This window comes from Abramis brama, assembly GCF_963993115.1.
Source record: "Abramis brama genome assembly, chromosome: 19".
Lineage (NCBI taxonomy): Eukaryota > Metazoa > Chordata > Actinopteri > Cypriniformes > Leuciscidae > Abramis > Abramis brama.
Genome location: NC_139981.1, coordinates 17,222,753 through 17,249,094, shown reverse-complemented (window position 1 = coordinate 17,249,094; position 26,342 = coordinate 17,222,753). Strand labels below are relative to the sequence as shown.

The following is a 26,342-nucleotide window of genomic DNA, read 5'->3' as shown; positions in this document are numbered from 1 at the left end:
TCTTATTCTGCAGTGCAGAACTGAGGAAAATCTTCGGCTGACAAATCAGAGGAAAGGGGCGTTTCATTCCCGCCCATGTGTAGAAATCGAATATTCAAGCTGTTTATTATTTTTTCTACCTCAGAACGAAAAACGAAAAATCAAGCTGAATTCTTGTTTTTCGTTTTTTTGGAAAAAATGAAAAATCGAAAAATGAACTGTTTTCTCATTTTTATACTTTCAATATTAAATAAAAAACGACTGAACGAATGATACACGGATTCATTATGTATACCATATTCACTCCACTATCCTTAAACATGTATTCATACTGACACAGTAACGTCATGCAAAATCTGAAATACAAATACCCCAAGTCAACATTCAACGTTATTAAGTGCATTAATTTTGCATGTGTAATAATCTCATGCATTGATGCAGTCCCTCTTTCAGTGCCTCTGTTTATAGTAAGAACACACACTCTTAAAAGTAAAGGTTCCAATAAAGGGTTTTCGCAGTGATGCCAGAAAAGAACAATTTTGGGTTCCCCAAAGAACCTTTCAGTGAACAGTTCTTAAAATAATTTTTGTGAAGAACATTAAAAAAAAAAAAAAAAAAAAAAAAAAATCAAAAGAACCTTTTTAAATTCTAAAGACCCTAGAATGGAAAGGTTGTGGATGATAAAGGTTCTTCATGGAACTATATATCCCAATAAAGCACCTTTATTTTTAAGAGTGTTCCACAGACACATACTCCACATTTCATTCACTCCAAATCAACATCAAACTCATGTATCTGAAACTGTGGCAAACCAGTGGCTTTAGTAAATATCACAAATTTGAATGAGAGATTTTAGGGTAGCTGTGAAGGCCCTCCATTGTTCTCAATGCCTGTTCCCAGGGCAGGGTGGAGGTCGTGAAGGAGGGGGTCCGTGGGGGCCTGGGGGGGGCCGGGCTGGTGGAGGTCTTGGGGGTGAGCGGTTGATGGAGGGTCCCCGGGATGGTGGTCTTTTGGGCGGGGGCTGCATAAGTGGCTGATGGTCTGAAGGGGGCGGCGGAGGTGGAAGGTGGCTGCGTGGCGGTGACCTTGGCTCCTCTGCTTTCACCCGGGTAAAGTTGATGCATCGCCCCTATGGACACAAGACAGATGGTGGGATCACTGTCAGTTCAAAGCTGAAATTTCATTGCTATCAGAAGCTATAACTTCTGGGGATAAAACGAAACCCAAACTCTTTACATATTTTGTATGGATACATTGTATTTTTAACCCCTGAGGTGACAAGTTCAACGCGAAACGCGTGGGATTCAAAAACAAAAGCTCAAGCGCTGGTGCAGCTGATCCTAAGCTGAGTTCTCTTGCTTGCTTTCGCTCGAAAATGCCCAGGAGATGAACCCACAGCACTTCAGACATTCAGAAACTCAGCTGTCAACTGCAATTCTGTCCCTAAAATCATGGGGGTGGGGTTGAAGAGTTGCAGCGCTGCGCTTAAGGAATAATAGCTATTTGTGAAAACGGTGTTGGAACAAGACACTGGTCTCTGAGAAAACTTACATTCTTAAAGATGAAGTGATTCATTGTTGTGAATTCACAACATTCAGAGAGGGTTCAAACTTTGGGACTGACTGACCAAAGCCATTCAAAACCCACTTTACGCTTCATTAAGTGCATAAAATGAAACTCTGGATGACTCAGGAACCACTTTTGTCGGGCCTAAATAAAAGTGACGTATTCATATGCAAGTGCATGAATGGAGGCAAAGCTTTAAATCTTTTTCCTCTCAAACACAGTATACGTGGTTACACGCAATAAAACATTTTGAAATCGAAGTGATAAATAAACACAATTGCTTGAACTTTTAAAAGGTATGTTTCTGAAAGAAGTTTCTTATGCTCACCATGGATGCATTTATTTGATCAAAAATAGGCCTACTGTAAAAACAGCAATATTGAGAAATATTACTATTTATACTATTTTCTATTTAGCCTAATATATTTTAAAATGTAATTTTCATCATCATTACTCCAGTCTTCGGTGTCACATGATCCTTCAGAAATCATTCGAATGTGGTGGTTTGGTGCTCAAGAAACATTTATTATTATTATCAATGCTGAAAACAGCTACTTAATATTTTTGAGGAAACCATGATGTATTTTTTTCAGGATTGTTTAATGAATAGAATGTTCAAAAGAACAGCATTTACCTTATTCTTTTGTAACATTATAAATGTCATTACTGTCATCAATTTAATGCTTGCTTGCTGAAAAGGAACTTGTGAATGGTATAGTATATTGTATATAGTATTACTGAATATGATAATAATATACTTTAAGAAATAAATCACAATATTCAATATGCTTATTAAAAGAATGAATGGTAAACAATCAAATATTAGCTAGAAATGCATGCCAGCCATGGCTAATAAATCACAAACACCACAGCAATTGATACTATCACCTTCAATAAAAAAAAAGCACAGTGTGAACTAATATGTGATCTTGCTGAACTCGAATTACTTTCACTCGAGTGGAAAGGAGAGCGGTTAGGGGGGAGTCAGTCTCTTCCATGCTGTTTGAGCTCAGACAAACAGATGGACAGTTTAAAGGCCACTAGCTAAATTGTCACAGGAAAGATTCCCTCTCTTTTGTTCAAGGGTCTTAGAGGACTGAGTCAGGATACGCCTTTTTATTGTGTTATAGTAAAAAGGGTGGTCTCAAATCACTGACTATGCAGGAGTGAAACAGTAACAGTAAATATGAAACAGACGGACAGAGAGGGACTCCATGTAAGGGGGTGTCTGTTTTCTATAATCGTTGTCTGAAAGTGTTGGGATGGTTTAAATACACGTGAGATTGGCAAGCAAAGCTGTCAGTTCATGTATCTTTCTCTTTAGCTGTTCAGTCTTCACATACAGATTGAAAACTGTCACAAGTTGTGACACAAGTCAACATATTGCTTGCAAATAAGATACCATTTACCTTTTAACAGCAACATGCTAGTGATTTTTTTTAAAGGGACACTCCACTTTAAAATGAAAATTCTGTCATCATTTACTCACCCTCATGTTGTTTCAAACCTGTATGAATTGTTTTCTTCTGCTGAACAGAAAGGAAGATATTTAGAAGAATGTCAGTAACCAGACAGTTTTTGGTACCATTGACTTCCATAGTATATTTTTTTCCTACTATAGAAGTCAATGGTACCAAAAACTGTCTGGTTACTGACATTCTTCTAAATATCTTCCTTTCTGTTCAGCAGAAGAAAAAAATTCATCTGGAACAACTTTCACTTTTGGTTAACCTCACCAAGCCCTGTCATTTTTAAGCCTTTTCCCTCTAACCACCTGTCATATAGAGAGCACTGAATGATCGGTTTTGGTTTGATTCTATTAACAATTTTTATGTTGGGTTTCCATGTTTTATGGGGACTTGACTTTCCATAGACCATTGTTTTATACTGTACAAAGTGTGTATTCTATCCCCTAACCCTAAACCTCCCCATCAATTAACATCCGGCATTTTTACATTTTCAAAAAACATAATTCTGTATAATTTATAAGCTGTTTTTCTCATGGGAAAAAATAAATAAAAAATGTCCCCACAAGATCATAAATTACTGGTATTATTATCTTAATGTAAATACTAAAGAAATACCTGATATAAATGTATTACATTTAAATCTTTTAAATGATTTATTTAAAAAAAAAAATAGGCTGTAAAACACCTGTATTAGTTGTAACTGTTCAACTGGCTCCTGATGGAAAGCAGCGCCTTGCTAGTGTCCTCCAGGTAATTTGAGTTTGAGACCCCTGATCTAAAGCCAGTAGAATCTTGTAGCCTGCTGGGGGTCATCCACAGTAGTTAAAACACCATATGGACAGATTTCTCTTCCCCACTCCCTCCACCCACATCTGCACAATATTCATGAGTCTCCATTCTCATTGGGCCCATATGCTCACCCTTGTGCAGGCCTGTTGCTGTGCTGCTCGCCAAATTGTCCTTTTCGCTGCACAAGACCGGCAAAGTGATGGCTTTACCCCCCAGCCAGACAGACGTGAATCAATCACCACCACCCCCCACCAACCTGACAATAGCCTATCACAATAATACTCAGCTCCCCCTTTGCCAAATGGGCCCCATGTCATGTTATAGGGCTCTCTGTTTAATAAGCTGTTAAATCAGACCACCAAGCATCGGCTACGCGAGGGTTAGACCCGCACATGAGAGGAGAATCCTCGAGAACAGTCGGAGGAGCATGTCATTCACCTTGACTCGTAAATTATGTATTTCCTTCTGTTAACCAGAGTCTTTCTTGACACAACTTTTATATTCCTGTGGGTCATTAGGAAAAACAAAACAAAAACACTCTCTGTTCCACAGAGTTTCTTTGTCTCAATTGTAGATGGCACTCAGACGTGAGGGGGCAGATACTGAGCATGTGAGGTGAAGCTTGTAAACTGGCCAGACAAAGACTTTCAACAACAAGAGCTTCTTTCTTTACACAACAACTATAAGTGAGTAATAAAGCAAAGCTGTCACCTTTGCATCACAATGAGTGCACTGAAGCCAATGGGTAAAAAGTTTGACCTAGGACTCATCTACATTATCTCAGGTTATACATGTAAATTTATAAAGGGACAGTTCACCCAAAAATGAAATTGTCATAATTTACAAACCTGTATGAGTTTCTTTCTTCTGCTAAACACAAAAGAAGATATTTTGAAGAATATAGGTAACCAGACAGTTGACGGCACCCATTGACTTCCATAGTATTTTTATTTTTTGTCCTACTATGGAAGTCAACAGGGCCTGTTTGGTTACTGACATTCTTTAAAATATCTTCTTTTGTGTTCAGAAGAAGTCAAATCCCTATTTTTTATCGACAATAGTGGCTAATCCAAATTACCCCAGTTTTACTGTAGTAACAGTAACTGTAGTAACTGTGGTATTTTATAGGTAACTGTGGATGAGTTGACGTTGACCAATAGAAAAAGAACAATTCCGTATGCAATAGGTGTAAGAAACATGACCAATCATAATCCAGAATGCAAATAAATACCATGACATCAATGCTGTTACACTTTGAATGCACAAGCATTTATCAGTGTAAATAAATGGGAGATTTTTTTCAAAAAGTAATCTTGTAAAATTTAAATATATATATATTTAAATGTAAAGTATAAATGTAAAAAATATAAAAATATAAAATTTGACAGGCTAAAAATATCCTCATGTTTAAAAGAATTTAAATTTGAAATGCTGAATTAACTGCAAAAGTTCAATATTTTTGCTTGGGATTTTGAAGTATGTGTTATAAAGGGAGAAAAATGTGAACTAATTTAGAGCAAATCCCTGACCAATGTGTTTGACAAATATCAATACAGTGCTGCTTTACAAGCAGTATAATGATAGTCTGTTTAGTTGCAATCCATCTTTGAACTCCTCAAGACTAGAGCCATGCACATAAGAGGCCCTTTGCTAAGAATAGAAAACAGAAGAAAAGACAAAGAGGAGACAGAGACAGAAAGAGACATCAGTCACAGCTAGGGAATGCACAGAGTTATAAAGAGAAAGACGTGGACTAATATAGAGATTAGGCCGTCTGTAGCTGAGCAGAGGTCTTGTTTGGGCACAGCGAGTTGTTTGTGTCTGCTGTCTAGTGGGCTGCAGGTGGGCATGAAACACACAACTACACCCCAGATCTCCCTGAATGGCACAGCTGTTTCCATCCAAACCTCGCCCTTTACAGAGTCTGCTGCCTTTACCAGCACCATCTAAAGCTCATGCAAAGTACATTGAGCAGCTGGACACTGGCGGTCCCTGAGACAAGTGGCCCATTATGGAGCAGTGAAGAATAAACCTAAAGTAAATCAGATCGGTCCATCTACAGTGTGGGAACGGACCTATAGTGTGCCCATGTCAATGGGATCATACTGTACAGCCTGCGGCACTGCGGTCCACATGAAAGATGCCTTTCACAGAAGCACAGATGTGTTGCCATGACACAGCTTGTGCTGATGGAATAATGCGGGGTGCAAAGAGCAGGCCTCAGACACTGAGGGACGTCTCTTACAAAAGGCACAAGAGAATGAGAGATTGTGCTCGGCCACACGACTGCTCCATGTGAGGAGGAATTAAGAGCAATGTAATTACACTGCTATTTCCTGTCCCGGCTACTGAGCATGCTCAGTTTCACAACAGCTCTGTTCCAAACACAAGAGAACTGCCTCACTTCCTTCTATAGCAGCATCCCAGCATACACAGAACACACAAATTGTGGATCACATATTCATTTTTTAATCATAATCTATTTATATTGATACATTTCACTATGGAATCAATTATTATTATTTTAAATGAGTATCTGATGCTCACCAAGCCAGCATTTACTGTTTGTAAAAACAGCAATATTTCAAAATATGAATACAATTTATTATAACTATTTTCTATTTAAAAATAAATGTATGTAATGTATTCCTGTGATGGAAAAGTGTATTTTTATATTTCAGTCTTCAGTGTTGCATGATACTTCAGAAATCTATGCTGACTTGGTACTCAAGAAAAATTCTTCTTATTATTATTGTTACTAATGTTGAAAACAGTTGTGCTGCTTAATATTTTTGTGGAAACCGTGATAATAGCATTCTTTGATGAAAAGAAAGTTCAAAAGAACAGAATTTATTTGAAATAGGAATATTTTGTGACATTATAAATGTCTTTACAGCCATTTTTGATCATTTTAATGCGTCCATAAGCGTTAGTGATTTAATAATCTATGTTTAAAGCTTGTTGCAATGCATTTTGGGATTGGCATCTCTGAAAAGCATACAAATGATGCATTACAATTGGGCCAAAATTCGATATCTTGAGAGCCGGCATAATCAAGTTGCCTGGCATTTGGAGCAGCCATCACAATCATGTCTATGATAAAATGCTGCCTATGGAGGATGTTCACAAGGTTTTGGAACAGAAACATGGCATGTGAATACTTGAGAAATGCCATTTATAATTTCATAGAAAAGTTACTTTAAACCAAAATCCACATAAAACATTTGTTCTGAGATAAAAAACAATAACCCTGCAATAATTTTAGCATTTTTTTAAACATAAATACTTTGATGACACAGAAGGTGGATTCAGTCATTCAAAAGAGCCGCTTATTCTTAGAGTAAATAAGATAAACAAAGCAGTATGAAGCTCAGTAGATCCTGCTTATGAGGAATACTGTATTATGAAATATTCAAGCCAAATTGTCAGGCCACTATTCTGACAAGGAATTGGGTCTGTAAATTGAATGGGTTCATGGTTGTACCTGATCTCCGGGCTGGGGTCTCATGAGTGACACCTGGTCGTATCCTCGGCGGAAAAGGGCACACAAAGCATCCAGTTTCCCCTATTACACATAGAATTGTTCTATTAAAACCTTTTGACCTTAAAACATTTCAAAGATTAGACAGATGATTTCATATTACATTTTATGGAAAAAAACTCCTGTACCTGAATGGGACTGTACCACTTTCTGTGATGGGCAGGTCTGTGCCCATAAGGCTTTCTGAGTTTGGGTTCATAGGGCTCGAATTCGTCTTCAGGCATTTTCACCACAGCGTTCTTTGGCTTCTCCAGTTTAGCTCCTTCCTCCGTGGAGCCCTTATCCCCCCAGCGCACCTAAAGGCCAATGGAACACAGTCCACTTATGAACCACACAAACTATGGAAAAATGGCTGTTTCCACATGAAAACAATATTAAGAAGCCGTATTTGCACCAGTGGAAAAGCTTGCATGTTTCAATGATCCTGAGAGCAAAAGACATTTCACGCAAGCTTGCATTAACACTACTGTGTTTAAGAAGTGCACTTAGGTAAGTTGTGTATTTTACAAAGAACAATAATGAATATGTCCAATATTGCTACCTTTGCAAATTACAGGAGTAAATCTACAGGCATCAGCATGTCTTATGATGTCACATGATGTAGTTTTGGCACCAGGCAGACAGGGAGCATTTAAGGTCACAGTGATGTGTTCTAGTGCCTTGAGGGTTCATAACATCACTCGTCACGTGTGGTCTTCATCCCCCTGTAGCCTGTGTTAACCTATGATCAAATGACACCCTATATAAAGCCATATCGCGTACAAAAATATGCATCACCTCCATTCTTTTGATTCCCCCAACTCCTCTTCCTCCATAGTAGGATGCATCTACTGTAGGCCATTTCTTTTTGCCCATGCCATCTTCATCATCGGACTCCTGTTGAGCACACAACATTTATGTAAAACTAATATCACACTAGTAAAAAATTTGCAAAATGACTATGATTCAAAGTCATGTAAACATTCCTTTTCTGTTTATTTTGTTGGAACTGTCTTTTAAAGGGATAGTTCACCCAAAAATTAAAATTCTGTCATCATTTACTCACCCTCAAGTTGAATTTCATTCTTCTATGGAACACAAAAGAATACATTTTGAAGAATAATGGTAACCAAACAGCTGCAGGGCCCAACTGACTTACTGAATACTAGGGAAAAATACTAGGGAAGTCAATGGGGTCAATCAACTGTTTGGTTACTGACATTCTTCAAAATATATTATTTTGTGTTCAGCAGCAGAGAGAAATTCATACAGGTTTAGAACAACTTGAGGGTGAGTAAATGATGACAGAATTATCATTTTTGGGTGAACTATCCCTTTAAATTTGCCGTTAGCAAACTCAACACATTAGCCTACACAGATAGAATAAACACAAAGACACTGTCAAATAATGTTAGTTAAAAAAAGTAGCAACCACAATGTGTCTCCAAATCAAAGAGAAGCCTTAGAGACAGAGCTCCTTGTTTGCACTTTCAGTGGTAAGAAGCACAGATGCACACACTAAAGCCATTTCCACAAAGCTCTTTTATTTCCTATCAGCCTCAGTGACTGCTTGCCTTTGACCTCTGGAAACAAAGCAAACACAAGAGGATCATTATGAGCCCTTTTCCCTGAATTTTGCCATTCAGTCATCCTGCGGTTGAGCCTGTGATTCGCACTGTGCCCACTTACACTGCTCACTTGTCTTTATTTACACGGCTGTGCCATAGAAAATGCCCTTAAATGGTGACGGACAGCTTTTCAAAGCAGTTGCACTCATATTTAGTAGCTGATATTGGCAGTGTTAGGGAATGTGGTTTACAAGAAATGATGGCATTTCTGGAATGCACTGGATTCAGCTTATGAGAGTAAGTCATTTTATCATGTAAAATTTTTTTTTTTTTAAATTGTCCTGACTCCTGATTCATATCGGCTCTAAATTTCCATGGTACACTTGAGTGTATGCTGTGCCTAAATACACACATACACAAACATGAGCACAAAATGAGGTTAGAGGGAGTTAGACTCACAGGCACAGGGGGAGGGGGTGGAGGCACTTCCTTGATGACCTGAAAGAAAAATAATTCTCAGCGAAAGAATGTAATCTAAGCAAAGAGCAGTACAGTACAAACAGAAACACTATATTATAAAGAATAAAAGCATTACATTGCATGAAGCATAATCAGAGTTAATGTCACTGGGGGAATGTTACAACACTGTTAAATCATTGTTTTTAGTATTAATAATACATAAAGCATAAAAATAATAATAATGATTAATATACCAATATTGTCAAATCACTGTTTAAATGTGTGAATGCATGATCTATAATAATATCTAGAGCTGCTGTAAAAGCCAAAACAATCTGTTACTTTAATTTCCTATTATCACTGCAAAGCTGCTTTGAAACAATCTTGTTAAAAGCGCTATATAAATGAAGGCGACTTGACTTGACTTGAATAACAATAATATATACTGACAATGTTAAATGCATGATGCATGTTTAAGTGTGTGAATAACAAATAAACGCCTGATTATCATTATAACAAGGAAAAATGTATTCACCCTCAAGTAGTTCCAAACCTGTATTAGTTTCTTTCTTCTGCTGAACACAAAAAAAGATATTTTGAAGAATGTTGGTAACCAGACGGTTGACCGTAGCCATTGACTTCCATAGTAGGAAAAAAATACTGGTTACTAACATTCTTCAAAATATCTTCTTTTGTGTTCAACAGAAGAAAAAAAACTTGTTCAGGTTTGGACCAACTTGAGGAAGAGTAAATGCTGACAAAATGTTTAATTTTGTGTTAATAACAAATAAATGCATGATTTATAAATAACAATAATAAAAATTAGTGTGATTGTGAGTCTTTAACATATGTGATGTTTTGTGCAATGACATTCATACATTTTAAATTGTGTTTTAATTTAATTTAAAACACACTGTAAATGTTAATTATGTACAGCTTCGACCTGTGAGACGTACAGACGTACCACTGTACAGCACAGAGGCCAGAACCACCACATCAGAACCAGACCCAACAACAGGAAAACAGCCAGTAATGAGATGAGCAGGATAGTCCCATCAAACTGCACTCAAGAGAGATACAAACATACATCTTCATGAGTATTTACTGGCATAACACAAATGAACAGGTAAGGAGAATGAAGAACAGGGAAAATGGCTGTTCCAAGAGATGGAATTTGTTTTTTTTTGTTTTTTTTACTGCTGCTAATTTTAACTTACGTGACAAAACCAGACTCCTCTGATGAAAGAAAGCAGAGGAGACCTCATAAGAGAAAAAGAAAGGGTAAGAGAGAAGGGAAAAGGAACCAAACAAGATGTAGACAGCAAACAACAATGTCAAATAGTCATTTGAGAAGACATTCAGGGAGGTTGAATCATTGTCACGCCAATTAGCCATTCATGTTTTTACAGGCAGAAGTGGTTTTGTCAAAGGAAGACAGATGTACTTACACATTCAGCAGTAGTGATGTGCACTGAACTTGTGATGTAGGACAATCCCTCATTCATGCTAACCTGCAGATATATCACCCTGAAACACAACAAAAACACCTCAATCATACCTGCTGAAAAAGGCACATTCATTGCATTCCTATGATGGACATGTGTGAGCTTGTTATGTGGTTATTAAAGCTGTTAAGATCAGCATTTTCTTGTTTAAATGTGTAATCTAGAGCCAGGATTTAAAAAAAAAAGAGTGGTTAATGTATGTTTCACACAGCTGCCTAAATGACTTCCAATGCATTCCTCTTGGATGGATACCAACTAAACACTCAACGACCAGTAGGCTGAAATCATGTAGGAACAGGAACTTGACTGATAAGTGCCATCTAAAGTAGATCAACTATGCATTTTAATATCCCGGAATACAAACAACAAGCCAAAGGGACTGGAAAAACTGATTAGGCAGGCTTTAAAAGAGATCTCAATCATCCATGTTCATCTATGTTCATCTATCGTCGATGTTCTCAAAGTCACAAATGAGATTCAATGGGAATCAAATTGAGACTTTTGCTTAAATCTTCTGCTTCTCAGGATTTTCTTCCGATAAAAGGCCCTTAATAATGTCACATGTGTTTGATCTAAAGTCTAAAGGCTGCATTTGTTTGATTAAATAAATAAAAACAGTAATACTGTAAAATATTTTTACAATATTGTCATAGTTATCTGGACTTATTCATCTTTAGTTTCACTTTCATGGACTTTCAGTTTTGTTTTCATCAGTCACATGTGTTCCTTTATTTGAGTTTTCCCCGGTCCAGAACACAGCCAGACCCAGAGTCTGTTCCACCACCATCGACCACAGAGGAAACGTGCGAGCCCCTCGCAGATGAAGAGCTGCCGCGCGACATGTCAGCCAGTGCCCGAAGATAAGAGGTCAGCGCGGACACTCGCCCCGGAAGAGGAGCCACCCAGTGAGTCTGATCAGGGGTGTGAGCCCATGACATCAGTGGCCTTGGCTGACTGACTTCAGCGCAGAGGTATCGTCTCCCACCCCATTTCAGATTTTTCATTGCTGTTTCTAGACAGCACAGACACCTGCATGGACAATGTATTTTTACCTTCGACCCTGTCTAGCCTTCATCTGCCTCCTGCTCAGCCAGTTCTCCAGCCCTCTGCTGGAGGTTGTCAGCCCTTCATCTCCTGCGATGCCAAGCACTCATGTCTAACCTCAGGTCCTACAACCACCATCAGCGCCTGAGCGGATAAATCCAGTGGCTCAGCCTTAGATTGTCTCAGCTTGTCGGCTCCACCTTGGCTCCTCCCACCTTCGGCTCCACCAGACACCCTCGGCCTTACTTCTTCACCAGGTTCCCTCATCCCACCAGCTCCCCCTTGGTCAGTTGTCACTCCGCCCTGGTCTTGTGGACATTCCGCTATGCTCCATTCCTCCACCCTACGGCTGCAGCAGACTCCTCTTTCCCTTCGGGTATGCCTCGGTCCTCCATCACACCGGTATTGCCTCAGTCCTCGGGCATCGCCCAGGCCTCCTGTGTCAGCGATGTCACTCGTCTTCATCTGTGCCCTGGAATCCATCGGCTCCGCCTCCGTTGGTCACCCCCCAGTTGATGTCAGCCTCCGCGCCACCTTGGCTCCTCCCTCGACTCAACCTTGGGCTGTCGTCTCTGGGCGTCTTTTGTCTCTTTATTCCTAATGGCAAAGCTGGATTTTCAGCAGCATTACTCCAGTCTTCAGTATCACATGATCCTTCAGAAATCACACATATGCTGATTTTGTGCTCAAACATTATTATGAATGTTGAAAACAGTTGTGCTGTTTAATTTCGAGGAAAACATGATTCATTTTCAAGTTTATTTGATGTATAGAAAATTAAAAATAAATCATTGTAATATCATAATTGGTGTCCTTGTGAAATAAAATTATTTCTTTTTTTTTAAAGACCACAAACTTTTTGAATGGAAGAGTAAATGTTTTACATAATGTTAATAATATATAGTGATTATATGTGATAAGTCTTATTTTAAGATCTTCAGTAAAACATGTTTTATAATCCTGTGATAAGAAAGAGATGAAAAAGAAGTGTTTGCCATGTGAATGACTGACAGTCTATGAAGATTTGTCTATGGACATCAAAACTGACAATGCCACGTCCAGTTCCCCCTGACAACTTTCTCAAGAATGGAATTTCTCCCAATATCAGATATGTTTGGCTCTACCATGGGCATTCACAGCGCTGGTACAGTGGAAAAAGTCTCAGCTTTCTTGATTTAGGCGACCCCTCTTCCTCTGTATTGGTGGGGGAGAAGACGGAGCTGAATATAAGTTACTACAGGGGTATTGACCCAACTCCTCTCTGTCGGTCCTGCACACCCCTTCTAGTGCCACTCTGTTGGCAGGATGGGGGATGGGCTCAAAGGGGGCACAACAGGATAAGGGGGGGGTTGTGGAGGGAGGTCCAGTGACAGATCCATCTCATTTTCCATCAATCAGGAAGCGGCTGGCTCTTTTTGAGCACGTCTTCAGGAGGCCACTCAGTCACCACGCGTTTAGGTGACAGCACTGACAGCTTCGTCTCAAAAGACGTGGATGCAGAGGAGTAGGAGAGGGCAGACTTTGCCCTAAAATTGCCTTTTTCTTACCCCTCAAAAACTCAAATGGCCTTTTACAATGGAATCAGTTTATACAGACATTATTTGACTCAATGGTTTTTCTTTTTACTGTGTTATTACTATTACTTATTACTCCCAACAACAAAGTTTGCATAACAGGATGGAAATATGTTTAATTTCAAGAGACTCTCCATTGGCTCTAATTAGCCTAAATAACCCCACCCTTCCTTGTAACTGGATTATAATGGAATGTTTCATCTCTGTTTTTCCCTTTCCCTATAAGAATACATACCACATCTGGCTGACTTTTGAGAGACCCAGACTCTACGAGATCTCTGAAACCAAATAATGGTATGCAGACGTCATTATATCGCGAAATAAACATCATCTTAACAATATTAATAATACAATATAAATATGAGATGAAAAACTTAAAAAATATATAAGTTTAGGTTGGAGAACTATAATTAGAAAAATAAAACTGAAATGGATATAAGTTAAAGCTGAAAAATATAAAAATTATAGAAATATAAAATAGCTAGAAATACAAAAATAAAAGATAATTCAAAATATCGTTTTGTATGAAAAGAGAGAGTGAGTCTTTCATGTGAAACGAAATAAATAAAAATAGTGCTGGTTTCAGTATCTGGATGAGTGGACTGATAAACAGTACAGCGTTGCCATGGACGATCGTGAAAATTAAGAAATATTTGACGGATGTTGGATGGTGCAATTGACCAATCAGAAATCAGTATTCTAGAGAATTGTAATAAATAAATAAAAAACGATGCATTCCATAATCTTGGGCAATGTTGTTATTAATCCACAAACGTGCATTACACTGTAAAAAAATTCTAACCCTCCCAAATCAAAAATTTCAAGTGACCAATAACATCTACATTTTTCAATTGGCCCAAGTGAAATTCTTGTTGCAATAGTCTGTTAACATTGGCTCAATGAGAAATAATACGTCAGACTAGTTGAAAAATTTAGATGTTATCGGTCACTTGAAATTTTTGACTTGGGGATGTAATTTTTTTTTACAGTGTATGATAAAATTTACAACAAATATGGCCAAGAACACATCAGTCACAATAGTTTGGAATGAATGTAAAACGCTGAATATCGATATGTCAACATCAGCTGCCATATAGTGTGTGTAGTGATGTATTAGGCTGACCAAGATTAAAAAAATATCCCTGTTTTGCTTAAGGTGGCATGAGACGCTCCTTCATTGGCATCTCAAGGAATTTTCCTGACAAGAACAAGACAGATGAAATCCTCAAGGTGTCTAGAGCCGCCGGTACACATAATTATTTGGAGGGCTCGCAGGGAAATGAGCCGCCAGCAGCAGCTCATTTGTTGTAGAAGGCCTGAAAAGTAACCTGTAGTCAGTCTCCGGGGCTCGGCTCCGGCTGATGTGGATACGGTCGGCTCTGTGTTTTAACTGTCTGTTCTTTTCTTTCTCAGCTCAGAAAACCACCGGAGCTTTGGGCTAACATGCACACTCACTAGAAACTTCTCATGCAGGTCAAGCCCATGGTGACTAATCTCTCAGAGAGGCTAATTATACGCTCATTTTATGTATTATACCACATGCCTGTTGTCTCTATGTGTTAGGGTGTGTGGAGATTGACTTATAAGAATAATTCCAAATGACATTGACCCAAATTTTCAAGGGTACCAATGCTTTAAAAAATAAAGTGACAGGATGAAGAACACCTACTTTCCAGCCTCATTTATGATTGGCGCGGGACAAAGAAGGAGCGTATCTTCAACACTGACAGGTCTTTCATCTGAAAGTTAATTGCAAGAAAAAGAAAAAGGAATATTTTGATGACACTTTTTTATTGCTATAAAAGAAACAGTCATATACATAGAGTGCATATAGTGTTGCATACATTATTTTTGTGTTTTTTTAAGTCTTAAAAAATGTGTCATTGGAAAATTTAAGGAAAAAGTACTGTTTGTAATGTAATATTACTTACTCAGTGTAACTGTGTCATTGACTCTGAAGCTGCACAGAACCTGATCGATGTTTCTGGCATGCAAAAATCCATTTCCCCTCACAACCACTTGGAAAGAATCTTTAAAAAAAACACAAATAATAATAATAAACATTTAGCAAGTCCCTTTACTACATAGTGAAATTCCTCTGCTTCTTTTCCAGAAAAAAGGTAACCAAAAAGTAGACTAAATATTGCTTTTATGTACTATTTATACTGAAATATAGTATGACAAAAATTCCTACACAAGGCGGTGCCTGTTTTTTAGATCTTTGTCTCATGTAGACCTTTAAAAAAAAATGCCATACTGTGAAATTATAAAGTGTGCTTAGCCAGAGGGCAGGTTTTCTTATTTTTTTTCCACCCTTAACCTTTCAGGAACACTCAACTCAACTGGGCAAATGCATATGCTCCAGTGGTGCTAATAATAAAAGTGAAGAGGTTCACAAATCTCTTGGAGTCGTGTAGCTGGGGGTGCTGCGTTGGTGGCCGACAAAGCTGGCTGGCTGACCTTTGAGACCCCCCAGGCGATGCTGTAGACCCTCTGACGGCTGCTAAGCAGCATATGTTAGAGAGAAAAACACCCTCACTTAGAACCTGTCTCAGCGGGCGTCAAAGGATGCAGAGCGGATGTGACCTTACTGAGGGAGATTTGAGTGGATTTGTACTGATTCATCTCTGAGTAATGCTACACTTTTAGAAAATGTTCTGGTTGTAAACCTTTAACATTTAAGTGCGTAAAGTTCACAGGATGAAAAACATTCTGTGCAGTGTGCCATAAGGAAAGATAGTGGTAAGGAAAGGTCAGGAGAATATCACTGCTGTGAGAAATAACACTATACTGTAAGTCTCAGTTCTCTTCAGACAGTTTTTACACCAGCATTTAAAGTATCAAATCCTAAATATAGTAGTTTTTTTTTTTACCTCCAATAGACACCTAAAAAAGCTTTTAAAAAAGCCTTGAAGTCAATTTAACTTGCCATTCACAACTCACTGCACTTTCGTAAAATGAGGATATTCAACAAATGTGTTAAAAAATACGACTTTATTAATCAGGAATCAATTGGATTGTGTAAAGTGGCCATTACATATCAAAATGGAACCAACTCTGAATGAGAGTTTGCTCTTGCTATTGGTTACCATTATTCAATAGCCCACATTGCCTAAGTGACATTAGCAGAAAAGGAAAGCTATTTCAGAGAAAGAGTTATTGAATTTTCATTAAAGTTGCGATGTAACAGAAGTAGCGATAGATCTTTTTCCGTATTGTGGCGTACATTTGAATGAAACGGATTAACAAAAAAGATTTTTTATTTTTTTTGTCTTCTGTCCATCAGTTGTTGGTTGGATTGAGGCAGGACAGGCTGAATGTGATTTTGCAGTCGATTGTAATAGAGTAGTGGGTTTTAAGCGGACTAAATGATACATCATCAGGGAGGAGTCTGTCGTTTCACCAAAAGATAAAAAATTATGAGGTAAATTAAACAAATGAAACATGCACAGATGAAACGTACACAATAAGATCATGCATTTAGAAAATAGATTGGATGGATTTTCATTTCATGCTGATTTAGGATTATAAAGACAATTTTATAGAATAAATCAGAAGACCAGGAGTGTGCATTTACAATGTGAACTGAATTAATTTAAATATCATGTTGTCTGTAAAGGTCCTTCATCTAGTATATCTACATAAGACCTGGCGATTAACGAAAAGGCTGGTCATGGGAAAATTTGAGTGAAAAGAATTCTCAGCATGTCTCTTGTCTCATCATGGATCTACCAAAACAAATTCCACTCCCATCCGTTCCAATTAACCTGTCATTTCCTCCCTAATTATACTAATCCTGTCTGCCATGCAGAAGCCCCTCTCCACCCCACCTCTGCGTCTAAATTTGCCCAGCTCCCTTGCTCATGCCTGCTTAATGTGACGTCCATACAACTGAAATGGCTAATTCCCTTTAATTTTAGAGGCCGGGCATCAACATCCATGTCCTTTTCTTCCCGCGTTACTGTCAGACATGGTGTGTCGGGTTCTGACAGGACAGCACAGGGGTAAAAAGGTCAACACTGGCTTGGCAGCGGGCAGCGCTGGCAGCGAGATGGTGGGCAGGGGCTGGTACGCTGTCGGCTCACGCCCGTTGTGCTGCACGGGAGAGCTGACGCTTCCCATCCACACCTGAGAGCTTGATGGCTCGGGCTGTTTAGAGCAGAGGTGCCACGTCCGAGCACGGACACTTCAATCACTGCCCGAATGGGGGATGGGGTGCGGCAGAATCACAAGGGTTAATCAAAGCAACGATTGCTGTCACGTTTGATGGCTGGGCCTCCTCTCAAAACAGCGAGTGATGGCCTGTTTGCAGGCTGCACGGGCTGGTCACTTCTCATCAGTTTGATCGCTGAGTCTGTCAGACACCGGAACTGCCTCCACAGCACACTAAACCAAAACAAACCACTAACCACGATCAAATGAGTCCCGTGCATCTAATGAATCTTCGGCTAAACTGTAATGTTTCGAGGAATATAGCACACTTATGGCTAATAGCAATTTTCACAGTGCATTACTTCAAGGATTGATTTAATTACACAACAATATGTTTCATTAATTATGACATTCATTGTCATGCAGTGTTTCCATTAAGGATTATGTTCATTAATATATGTATCTATGTGGTTTGGAGTCATCAACAAAAGAAATAACAAAAGATATTTGATATAGGGATAATTCACCCAAAAATGTAAACGATTTACTCACTGTCATGTTGTTCTAAACCTGAATGTATTATTTTTTTTTCTGTAGAACTCAAAAGAATATATTTTTTTTAAAAACAATCTCTCAGTATTTTCTGTCCATATAATGGAAGTCAATGGGGTCCAATGTTGTTTTGTCTCCACTGACTTTCATTGTGTAGACACATTTTTCAAAATATTTTTTTTATGGTCTGCAGAAAAAGAAATTCATACAGGTTTGTAACAACATTTTTGAGAGAACTATCCCTTTAAATCTAATCGAATACAAATAATGGGTAACACTTTACAATAAGGTCTCATTTGTTAACATTAGTTAATGTATTAACTAACATGAACTAATCATGAGCAATACATTTGTAACTGTATTTGTTAATCTTTGTCAATGTTAGTTAATAAAAATCCAGCTGTTCATTGATTGTTCATGCTAGTTCACAGTTCATTAACTAATATTAACAAATACAACATTTGATTCCCATAATGTATTTAACATTATTTAGTCTAACATTAAGATCAATAAATGCTGTAGAAGTATTGTTCATTCTTAATTCAAGAATGTTAATGTTAACTAATGAAACCTTGTAAAGTTTTAATGACTAATGACTGACAAATAATGACTGAAAGAGATAATTTAGATTTAAATGAACTCAATTAAAATCTTATGCAAAGGTAACACTTTACAATAAGGTCTCATTTGTTAACATTAACAAATGATGAGCTAACTAGTGCAATGCATTTTTACAGCATTTATCAACCTTTATAATGTTAGTTAAATACAATTGTTCATAGTGTTCATGTTAGTTCACAGTGCAGTACCTAATGTTAACAGACCCAAATTTCTATTTTAAAAATGTATTAGTAGATGCAGAAATAACATTAACTAAGATTAATAAATGCTGTACACATATGTTTCATTGTTCGTTTATTTTACAAATGAAAGCTTATTGTAAAGTATTACCGACGAAACAGTGTGAGTGTGTGGTCAAACTGCAGGGGTATTGTTGTTTTAACCATCATCGTTTGCCAGTGGTCACTGCATGCCCTCTCTCTCTCTCTCTCTCTCTCTCTCTCTCTCTCTCTCTCTCTCTCTCTCTCTCTCTCTCCTCCGTGTGCTTCAAGGTTTGATGTCCCACAACGTGACAGAGAACTTATTGTTAGGAATGCTCAAGTGAAACAAGAGAGCTGTGTTTTTTGCCTGGCTGGTTCTTCCTGGCCTAGTTTGCCACATCGGATCTGTTGTCTAGCCGAAGTGCTGCCGAATAACTGCGGTGCAGTTCCGCTCCGCCTTTACCAGTGAAATGCCCATTTGTTTAATTGGCTGCTGCTCAGCAGACAGGCCTGCCACATTGAGCACTGGTGTGTAGGCCAGAGAGGATGGATGTGGCTTGACATGACCTTATTAGCATGCACTTACTGCGCGAGAGTGCACTTACAGCGCCGTCTCCTTGGTGATGCGAACAGGCGGATTAGCTCTGCCCAGACATGATCAATTTTCATTTTCTGGTGAGTGCAAGAGACCGCAACTCGTGAGCCATCATTACAACGCTTAGGGCTTTCACAAAATTAGCACAGCTTTTTGTGTATTAATGTTTGCGCACTGTCCTCTCATATTCTTTTATTAACATCTTGATTTAATGTACAAATCAAGATGTAAATTACATTTATTTTTAATTATTACAAAAAAAAAAATGACCATGGCAAGTGCTGAGGTGACTCTTACCACCAGCGCATACACTGGACGGCTCAGCTGCTAAAATTTCAATGCAGGATTTCTTGATGATCTACAAGAAGAAGAAGAAAAAAAACAGTGCTTGGGTGATTAATAGTCAATACAGACAGACCTTAGCCATTTAAAGGAGCATTCACATTCTTCAACCAAATTCACTCCCAGATGCAAACTGAACTACTAACTGGTAATGCTGTAACATTACTCTCTGTAACGTCAGTAGCAAAATTATGACCCTGGATCACAAAACCAGTCACAAGTCGCACGGGTATATTTGTGGCAATAGCCAACAATACATTGTATGGGTCAAAATTATCGATTTTTCTTTTATGCCAAAAATCATCAGGATATTAAGTAAAGATCATGTTCCATGAAGATATTTTGTAAATTTCCTACCGTAAATATATAAAACATTTATTTTTGTGAGTGAATGCAGCACAATTGCGAACATAAATGGACAACTTTAAAGGGATTTTTCTCAATGTTTCGATTTTTTTGCACCCTCAGATTCCAGATTTTCAAATAGTTGTATCTCGACCAAATATTGTCCAATCCTAACAAACCAGCTTTCAGGTGATATACATCTCAATTAAAAAAAAATTGACCCATGTGACCTATGTGACTTGGGATATCTCCAAATTGCAACATTATATCTTGCAATGTGACTTTACACCTTGCAATGTTACTAAATTCTTGTGATATGACTTCATAGGTAACACTTTATTTTGGTAGTCCACTTTATACATTGTACTAACTATAAGTAACTTTGCAACTACATGTCAACTAACTTTCATAAATTTGCAACTACATGTCAACTAACTCTCAGTAGAGTAGTAGACTGTTATGTTAGGGTTCAATGAATAAGTTGACAGTAGGTGTGTTCGACCTGAAGCGGCGCTGCACAGACCAATCGGTATATGACATCAAATTACCGCGAGAGCGATTAGAAAGCATTCAGAGCTGCACTGGCGGTACTTTGATGTCATACACCGATCGGCCTGCACAGCGCCGCTTCAAGTCGAACACACGTATTGTCTCACAACGTGACTTTATCTAGCAACTTGACTATTTAACTCACAATGGCCCTCATTTATCAATCTTGCGTAGAAACGGGCGTATATATTGGCGTAAGATTATGCTTACACTCCTCTCATCGCCTGATTTATGAAGCTGTGCGTACCTTTGAAATTCTGGTGTATGCAATACCTGCCCTTGATAAATGCCGCGGCTGAAATCGATCGTCATTAGAATAACACGCCCCTATATATTCAAGTCTCCGCTTCCCCCACGCCCTCATTTTACGCCATGGACACACGGAAGACGGCAAAGAAGAGAAACTTCTTTGAGAAAGAGAAAGCGAAACCAGGGAAGTGGAAAGAAACAAAATTGATTTCTAGATTTTTATTATTAATGACGCTTATTGTTATTTAGAAGAAGAATGTCGTTATTATTATTTGTATTATTATTATTATTATTATTTAAAAGAAGAAGAATGGCATTTTTATTATTTTGTCAGTCTGAATTATTTTTTTGGTCATTGAAAGCCTTTCATTACTGAACCCAGTCCGTGCGCACCTGCCGGGCCTAACCCTGGCCTAACCATCGATTCAAAGAATAGTACAACGGCGAGCGCGTCGAGTATAAACGCCTCGTCCGTTTGGGGAGGTGCGCGCGCAGTCTGCGGAGACTCGCGCTGCGGAGCCAGGCGAAAGTATAATCAAGGCTTGAAACGTCAGGTAAAGCGCACAGGCTCGCAACTTAAGGAATACATATGCCTACAATTCAAATGCTTTGGTAAAGTCACACAAATTAAACATTGAAGTCCATGTTGCACAAAAATAAACACTGAAGTTTATAATTACTATGATGTTGTTTTTTTACAGTGGGTCATAATATATTATATCTTTTAGTTTGTCAGTGCGTTTTGTGGTGTTAGGAATTGTTTTTTTGCGCATTCCCGCACTCAAAACGTGCGTACACCACCTCCTGAGCTGGCGTAGGATTTGAGCGTGCCGTACGCCAACGTCCATATTGATAAATCTCAAAGTCAACGTGGTTTTGGGTGTACGCCAGGTGTACGCTGGAAATTTGGTGTACGCACTTTTGATAAATGAGGGCCAATATGACTATATTTAACAGTGTGACTTTACATTACACAATGCAACTTTATTTCATATTTTAAATTTTTCACTTTACTTTACTTTTTTAATTCCACACTGAGGTGGCTTCCGTCCTGGTCCCTTATATTGTCAAAAATATTTGACTCCAACTGAGTTAAACGGTTGGCATGGCATCCATGTTTGTTGATAACAGCCACGAAATGCCAACTCTTGCAATTTTAAAAGTGACTCCTGTATTCCGTACACACGCAAAGGGATAATTTAGGTGATTCACTCCCTCAAGGACAGAGACAGAGAAATAGAGACACTTACAGAGTCTATCATTCCTTCAAGGGCCTGGAATCCTCCAATAACTGGGAACACATGCTCTATGGTGTCTGCAATTGTGGCCAGCTAAACAAGCAATACAATATAGTCAATACAGGTTAACTGAGACCACCCCAGAACGGAAAAGTTATTATGGTTCAAATCTGAGGCACAAAGCAACTCATTGTACAATGTTGTTGTGTTACCTGTGTCTGATTAAAGTCTTTTACACCCACACAGTATACAATGGCTCCCAAAGACCGAGCTCTCTGCGCCTGCACATAGACGGGGAAAACACAGTCAGCTCCATTACTAAGCAAATGCCACTGTCAATTACACATCTGCCAGAGAACCCGCCACATCCGTTACGACATCACTGGCTTGTGTACTTGCCTCTTGCTGTGCTGTGACAAACTGATGGTCGTTTAACTCCCCGTCCGTCAGTGCTATGATCACACTGGCTGTCCCTGTGAAATAAACATCATCTCATTGAGGCTTCATTTTCCCATAGTAAAAGTGTGAATGAACTGCATGGTAATTCAAGGTGACGCTTACCATAATTTCCATGATATATCTGCTGATTTGCCTGCAATTTGATGTTTACAGCATTAATGCAGGAATTTTAACCATAGTAGAGGATTTAAATTGATTCAGTTGTTTCAAAAAGAAAAATATACCTCTTGCAATCCAAGATTCATATATGTATCACCTCCTGGTATTTGTCTCCTCAACATATTTAAGCCTCTGGTAATATCATCTCTGAATTACAGATGTTGGAGGAATGTTATTACAATGCAGACAAAAAATGTGTATTTGTGTGCAACATTAATGGTGTTTTGGACAAGTGTCCATAGAGGACCTGGATGCGTGTTTGGTCATACCTATTCTCTGTGAGTCTCATAATCGTGTTTCCACGAGTTGAAAAGACAATGAAGGACATTCGTAACATTGGGCTGTAAATAAAGATTCACATATTATTCCTTAAATGGATTACAGGACAATAGTGCATCAAAACGAAAGCACTTTACCTTATAAATTTCTCCGCAAGATGCTCCACAAAGGAGTAAATTTCAATCCAGTGGTTTTGGACACTTCCTGATCTATAATAAAATCAAACATGTGTGTTGAAAACCAACATGCTTCAAAGAGTCAGAGGCTAATATCTCTTCTGTGCATTATAATGGCTGCCTTAAACACAATTACATATCAATTACCATCTTTTCTTATACTATCTGAGAGTAGCAGGTCCTTAAGTACTCTATAAAATGCGCACATGCCACTAATTAATTAAAGGCCCCAAAGCGCTCCCAACAAGAGCTAATTGCCTTTGTGCCAGATGAATCTGCCTCCTGCTAGCAGCGAGCAACACCCCTTCCTCCTGGAGCCAGCCATTTGAATGGGAACAGATGGCAATGGTTGAGTGTAACAGGTTGAGGTCCTAAAACAGAGCTGGCATCTACATCAGCATCCAAAAAGGCTCACAGCTCCATCTCTGACAGGGGGTCAGGAAACATAAAACTGGACATGTGGAGCAATCAATGCTAATCTGACGTCAGTTCTAAACACACCTGCAAAATTAACACTTGGGCCACACTTATAATGTATGAATGGTATTGCATTAGATTAGAAAATATGAAACCAAGTGCCAAGGAAACACAAAACAAGCACCAAAAGAAAGTTTCTCAAAAAGATGTTTGACAGCTTTTAAATGATAAAACAACAAAGCTTTGGGACACTTTCTGACTGTCAAATGTTAGTGGAAAATGTCCATATAATGGGATGAACTACACTTGCTGGTTACTCTCCTAGGACTCCATATACTGCTACTGCATTCACTAAAAATCTGTTAAAAAGTGGCAGATGATACATATATTCGATATTTTGTTATCTAATGCAAAGACATTCAGACCTTTTTTAAGTGTGTACAAATACAGTTTGGGGCCACTGAAATAAATAATTACATTGAATACACAGTGGTGGTATGCAGCAGTCTAGAATAACAAGACTGGGTTTCCTTTGATGCAGTTTAATCTTGGTTTGATCTCTTTTCCTGTGAACTAAGGTCAATCTTCAGCAAACCACTGACTCTGAATATTGTTATATTAGAAACATCAGCTCTGTTTGCAAAGTCTGTTTTTATTATTATTATTATTATTAAAAAGGAGCCCCAAATTAAAAGGAGTCCTATATAGTGACATAAAACTAATTCTAGTTCCACTGATAATCAAAGGTGTTGTCTCTCTGAAAAGCACTGTGGCTGTTTTCTTTCCAAAAACTCTCTGAACCGATGGCCTGATATTTACAATTAGTGTAGGGTCACTGAGTGGCATTTAAGGCCCCAAAACTTCAGCCAAAACCATTCAGCTGATTAAAAGTGTGGAAGTGTGGCAAAAGCTTGATAATGCATGCAATCCCATAGGCCTCTAAAGGCATTCAGAAAACTTTACAAACAGAAGCGCTAACTGTTAAGTGTAACTAATATACATGTGCACTACAAACAGTGCAACAACGGATTATAGTTGGAAGAACTGACTATGTTTTTATATTGATCTAAATTCTTGTTACCTGAACTCAAACTGGAATTCCTGCAGATTTCACACAGATGTCACTATATGAACAAAATTATTGTCTACAGACAATGCAATGTTACTCTTGAGCCTTTAGTTCAGATTTGATCTGAATCTGAATTTGAATCTGATGGCCACAAAACGGTTCGTTTAATAACCGACATACAGAATGCTCCAGCATGTTTAAGCTTGTTTGAGTATTCACTCCAAGGTGCTATAGTATGAGAAGGATGCCACATACTCCTCGCTTACACTCACTACGAGCTCATTACACACTTAAATATTAAGAACTATTTGCATTTTGCAAACATTTACATGTAAACAACTGGATGCAGTTGTAAGTTTTAATTTATCTTGACATGACATGATACTTTTTTACAACTGGGTATTTGTATTAGATTTGTATAATAGTGCGTGATCTTATATCATGATGAGGTATATTTCTTTGCCTTTTATGAGTGAGACGTCCCTGAGATAATGATGCACAAATGCGCATGTGAACAGCACCAGGTGAGAGAAAATCATGCTTGTTAAAGCGTCGCCTGAGGCAAAGAGTCCTGTCCTCCTGCTGCGTCTAAAGCCATTTGACAGTAGCATTTTTTTGTGTGTTTTTTTAGGAATCCACAATTAGGAAAACCTTAAGCAACATTGCATGTTAATTTTGTACAGGCAGTGAATGGTTCAATGTTTTTATGGTTTGGAATTTTGTTCAAACTTAATGTCAGTTCCATGAGACATTGTTCTCTTATCCTGCCATGGTCTCCTTTGGGAATAGCTCCAGATCTCACCGGACGTTTCCTGCTAGTATATATTCCTACAAATTACTATCATTTTAAAAATATCAACAACTTGTTTGGACATCAAAGCATTTGGATCAATTCAGCAGTTATTCGGCTGTCTAAACGAATGACTTGTTATAATAGCGGTCCACGCGCGTCTGAGGGCGTCGAGAGGCGTCGCGCAGCAGTGCGCGGTGAGAAGAGAATAAGATACCATAAATATAAAGGCCACTTACTTGTCGAGGACAAAATACAAGTCGAAAGCACCTTGACAAGACCTCTTCTCTTCCTCAAAATAAGGCTCAGCTTTTCCAGTATGAAGACTAGGCATCAAAATCACTAAAATACCCACAAGAATCAGAGAACGTGCCATTTCATCAGTTGAATCTATCCAAAAGCACTGGGATAGAACTGCTTTTCATATTAATCCTGCAAAAAATGAAAACTACTCTTTTCCATGAAATTTATTGAATGTCTTGTCACTGTGTTATTTTCGGCAATCATCTGAGTCCGCTTTCAAAACATAGAAAGCTCCTCCTCAAGGAGAAATGTTTGGAGGAGCGACCACAGACCGGACAGCGAGCAGGCAACAGCAAATAAAACTTCCTCTTTCCGGGAGAGGGAGACTTCAGGCTTCAACGAAATTTCTTAAATACTATTTTGCTATTTATGTT

General features: G+C 38.4%; 1 protein-coding gene across 1 annotated transcript; it reads right to left on the bottom strand.

The window, feature by feature from the left end:
- Window positions 1-213: 213 nt before the first annotated feature.
- On the bottom strand, window positions 214-26,173 carry antxr1d (ANTXR cell adhesion molecule 1d). The gene is made up of 18 exons (XM_084093892.1): window positions 25,905-26,173; window positions 23,351-23,422; window positions 23,204-23,275; window positions 23,000-23,081; window positions 22,878-22,908; window positions 22,716-22,789; window positions 22,529-22,597; window positions 22,329-22,409; window positions 19,891-19,951; window positions 15,405-15,503; window positions 15,143-15,212; window positions 10,799-10,877; window positions 10,315-10,410; window positions 9,351-9,389; window positions 8,122-8,220; window positions 7,473-7,640; window positions 7,288-7,368; window positions 214-1,108 (listed from the first exon to the last, which is right to left on the bottom strand). The coding sequence occupies exons 1-18, from the start codon at window positions 26,039-26,041 to the stop codon at window positions 863-865; spliced, it is 1,656 nt and encodes a 551-aa protein (XP_083950018.1). The 5' UTR covers window positions 26,042-26,173; the 3' UTR covers window positions 214-862.
- Window positions 26,174-26,342: the final 169 nt, after the last annotated feature.

Bases quoted from the DNA above. Each gene is read 5' to 3' on its own strand.
- antxr1d (XM_084093892.1), bottom strand. From the start codon at position 26,041: ATGGCACGTTCTCTGATTCTTGTGGGTATTTTAGTGATTTTGATGCCT. The intron at 22,790-22,877 runs GTAAGCGTCACC...TTTATTTCACAG, and splicing joins GATATATCATGGAAATTATG to GGACAGCCAGTGTGATCATA. The intron at 22,598-22,715 runs GCAAGTACACAA...GTCTATGTGCAG, and splicing joins TTGTCACAGCACAGCAAGAG to GCGCAGAGAGCTCGGTCTTT.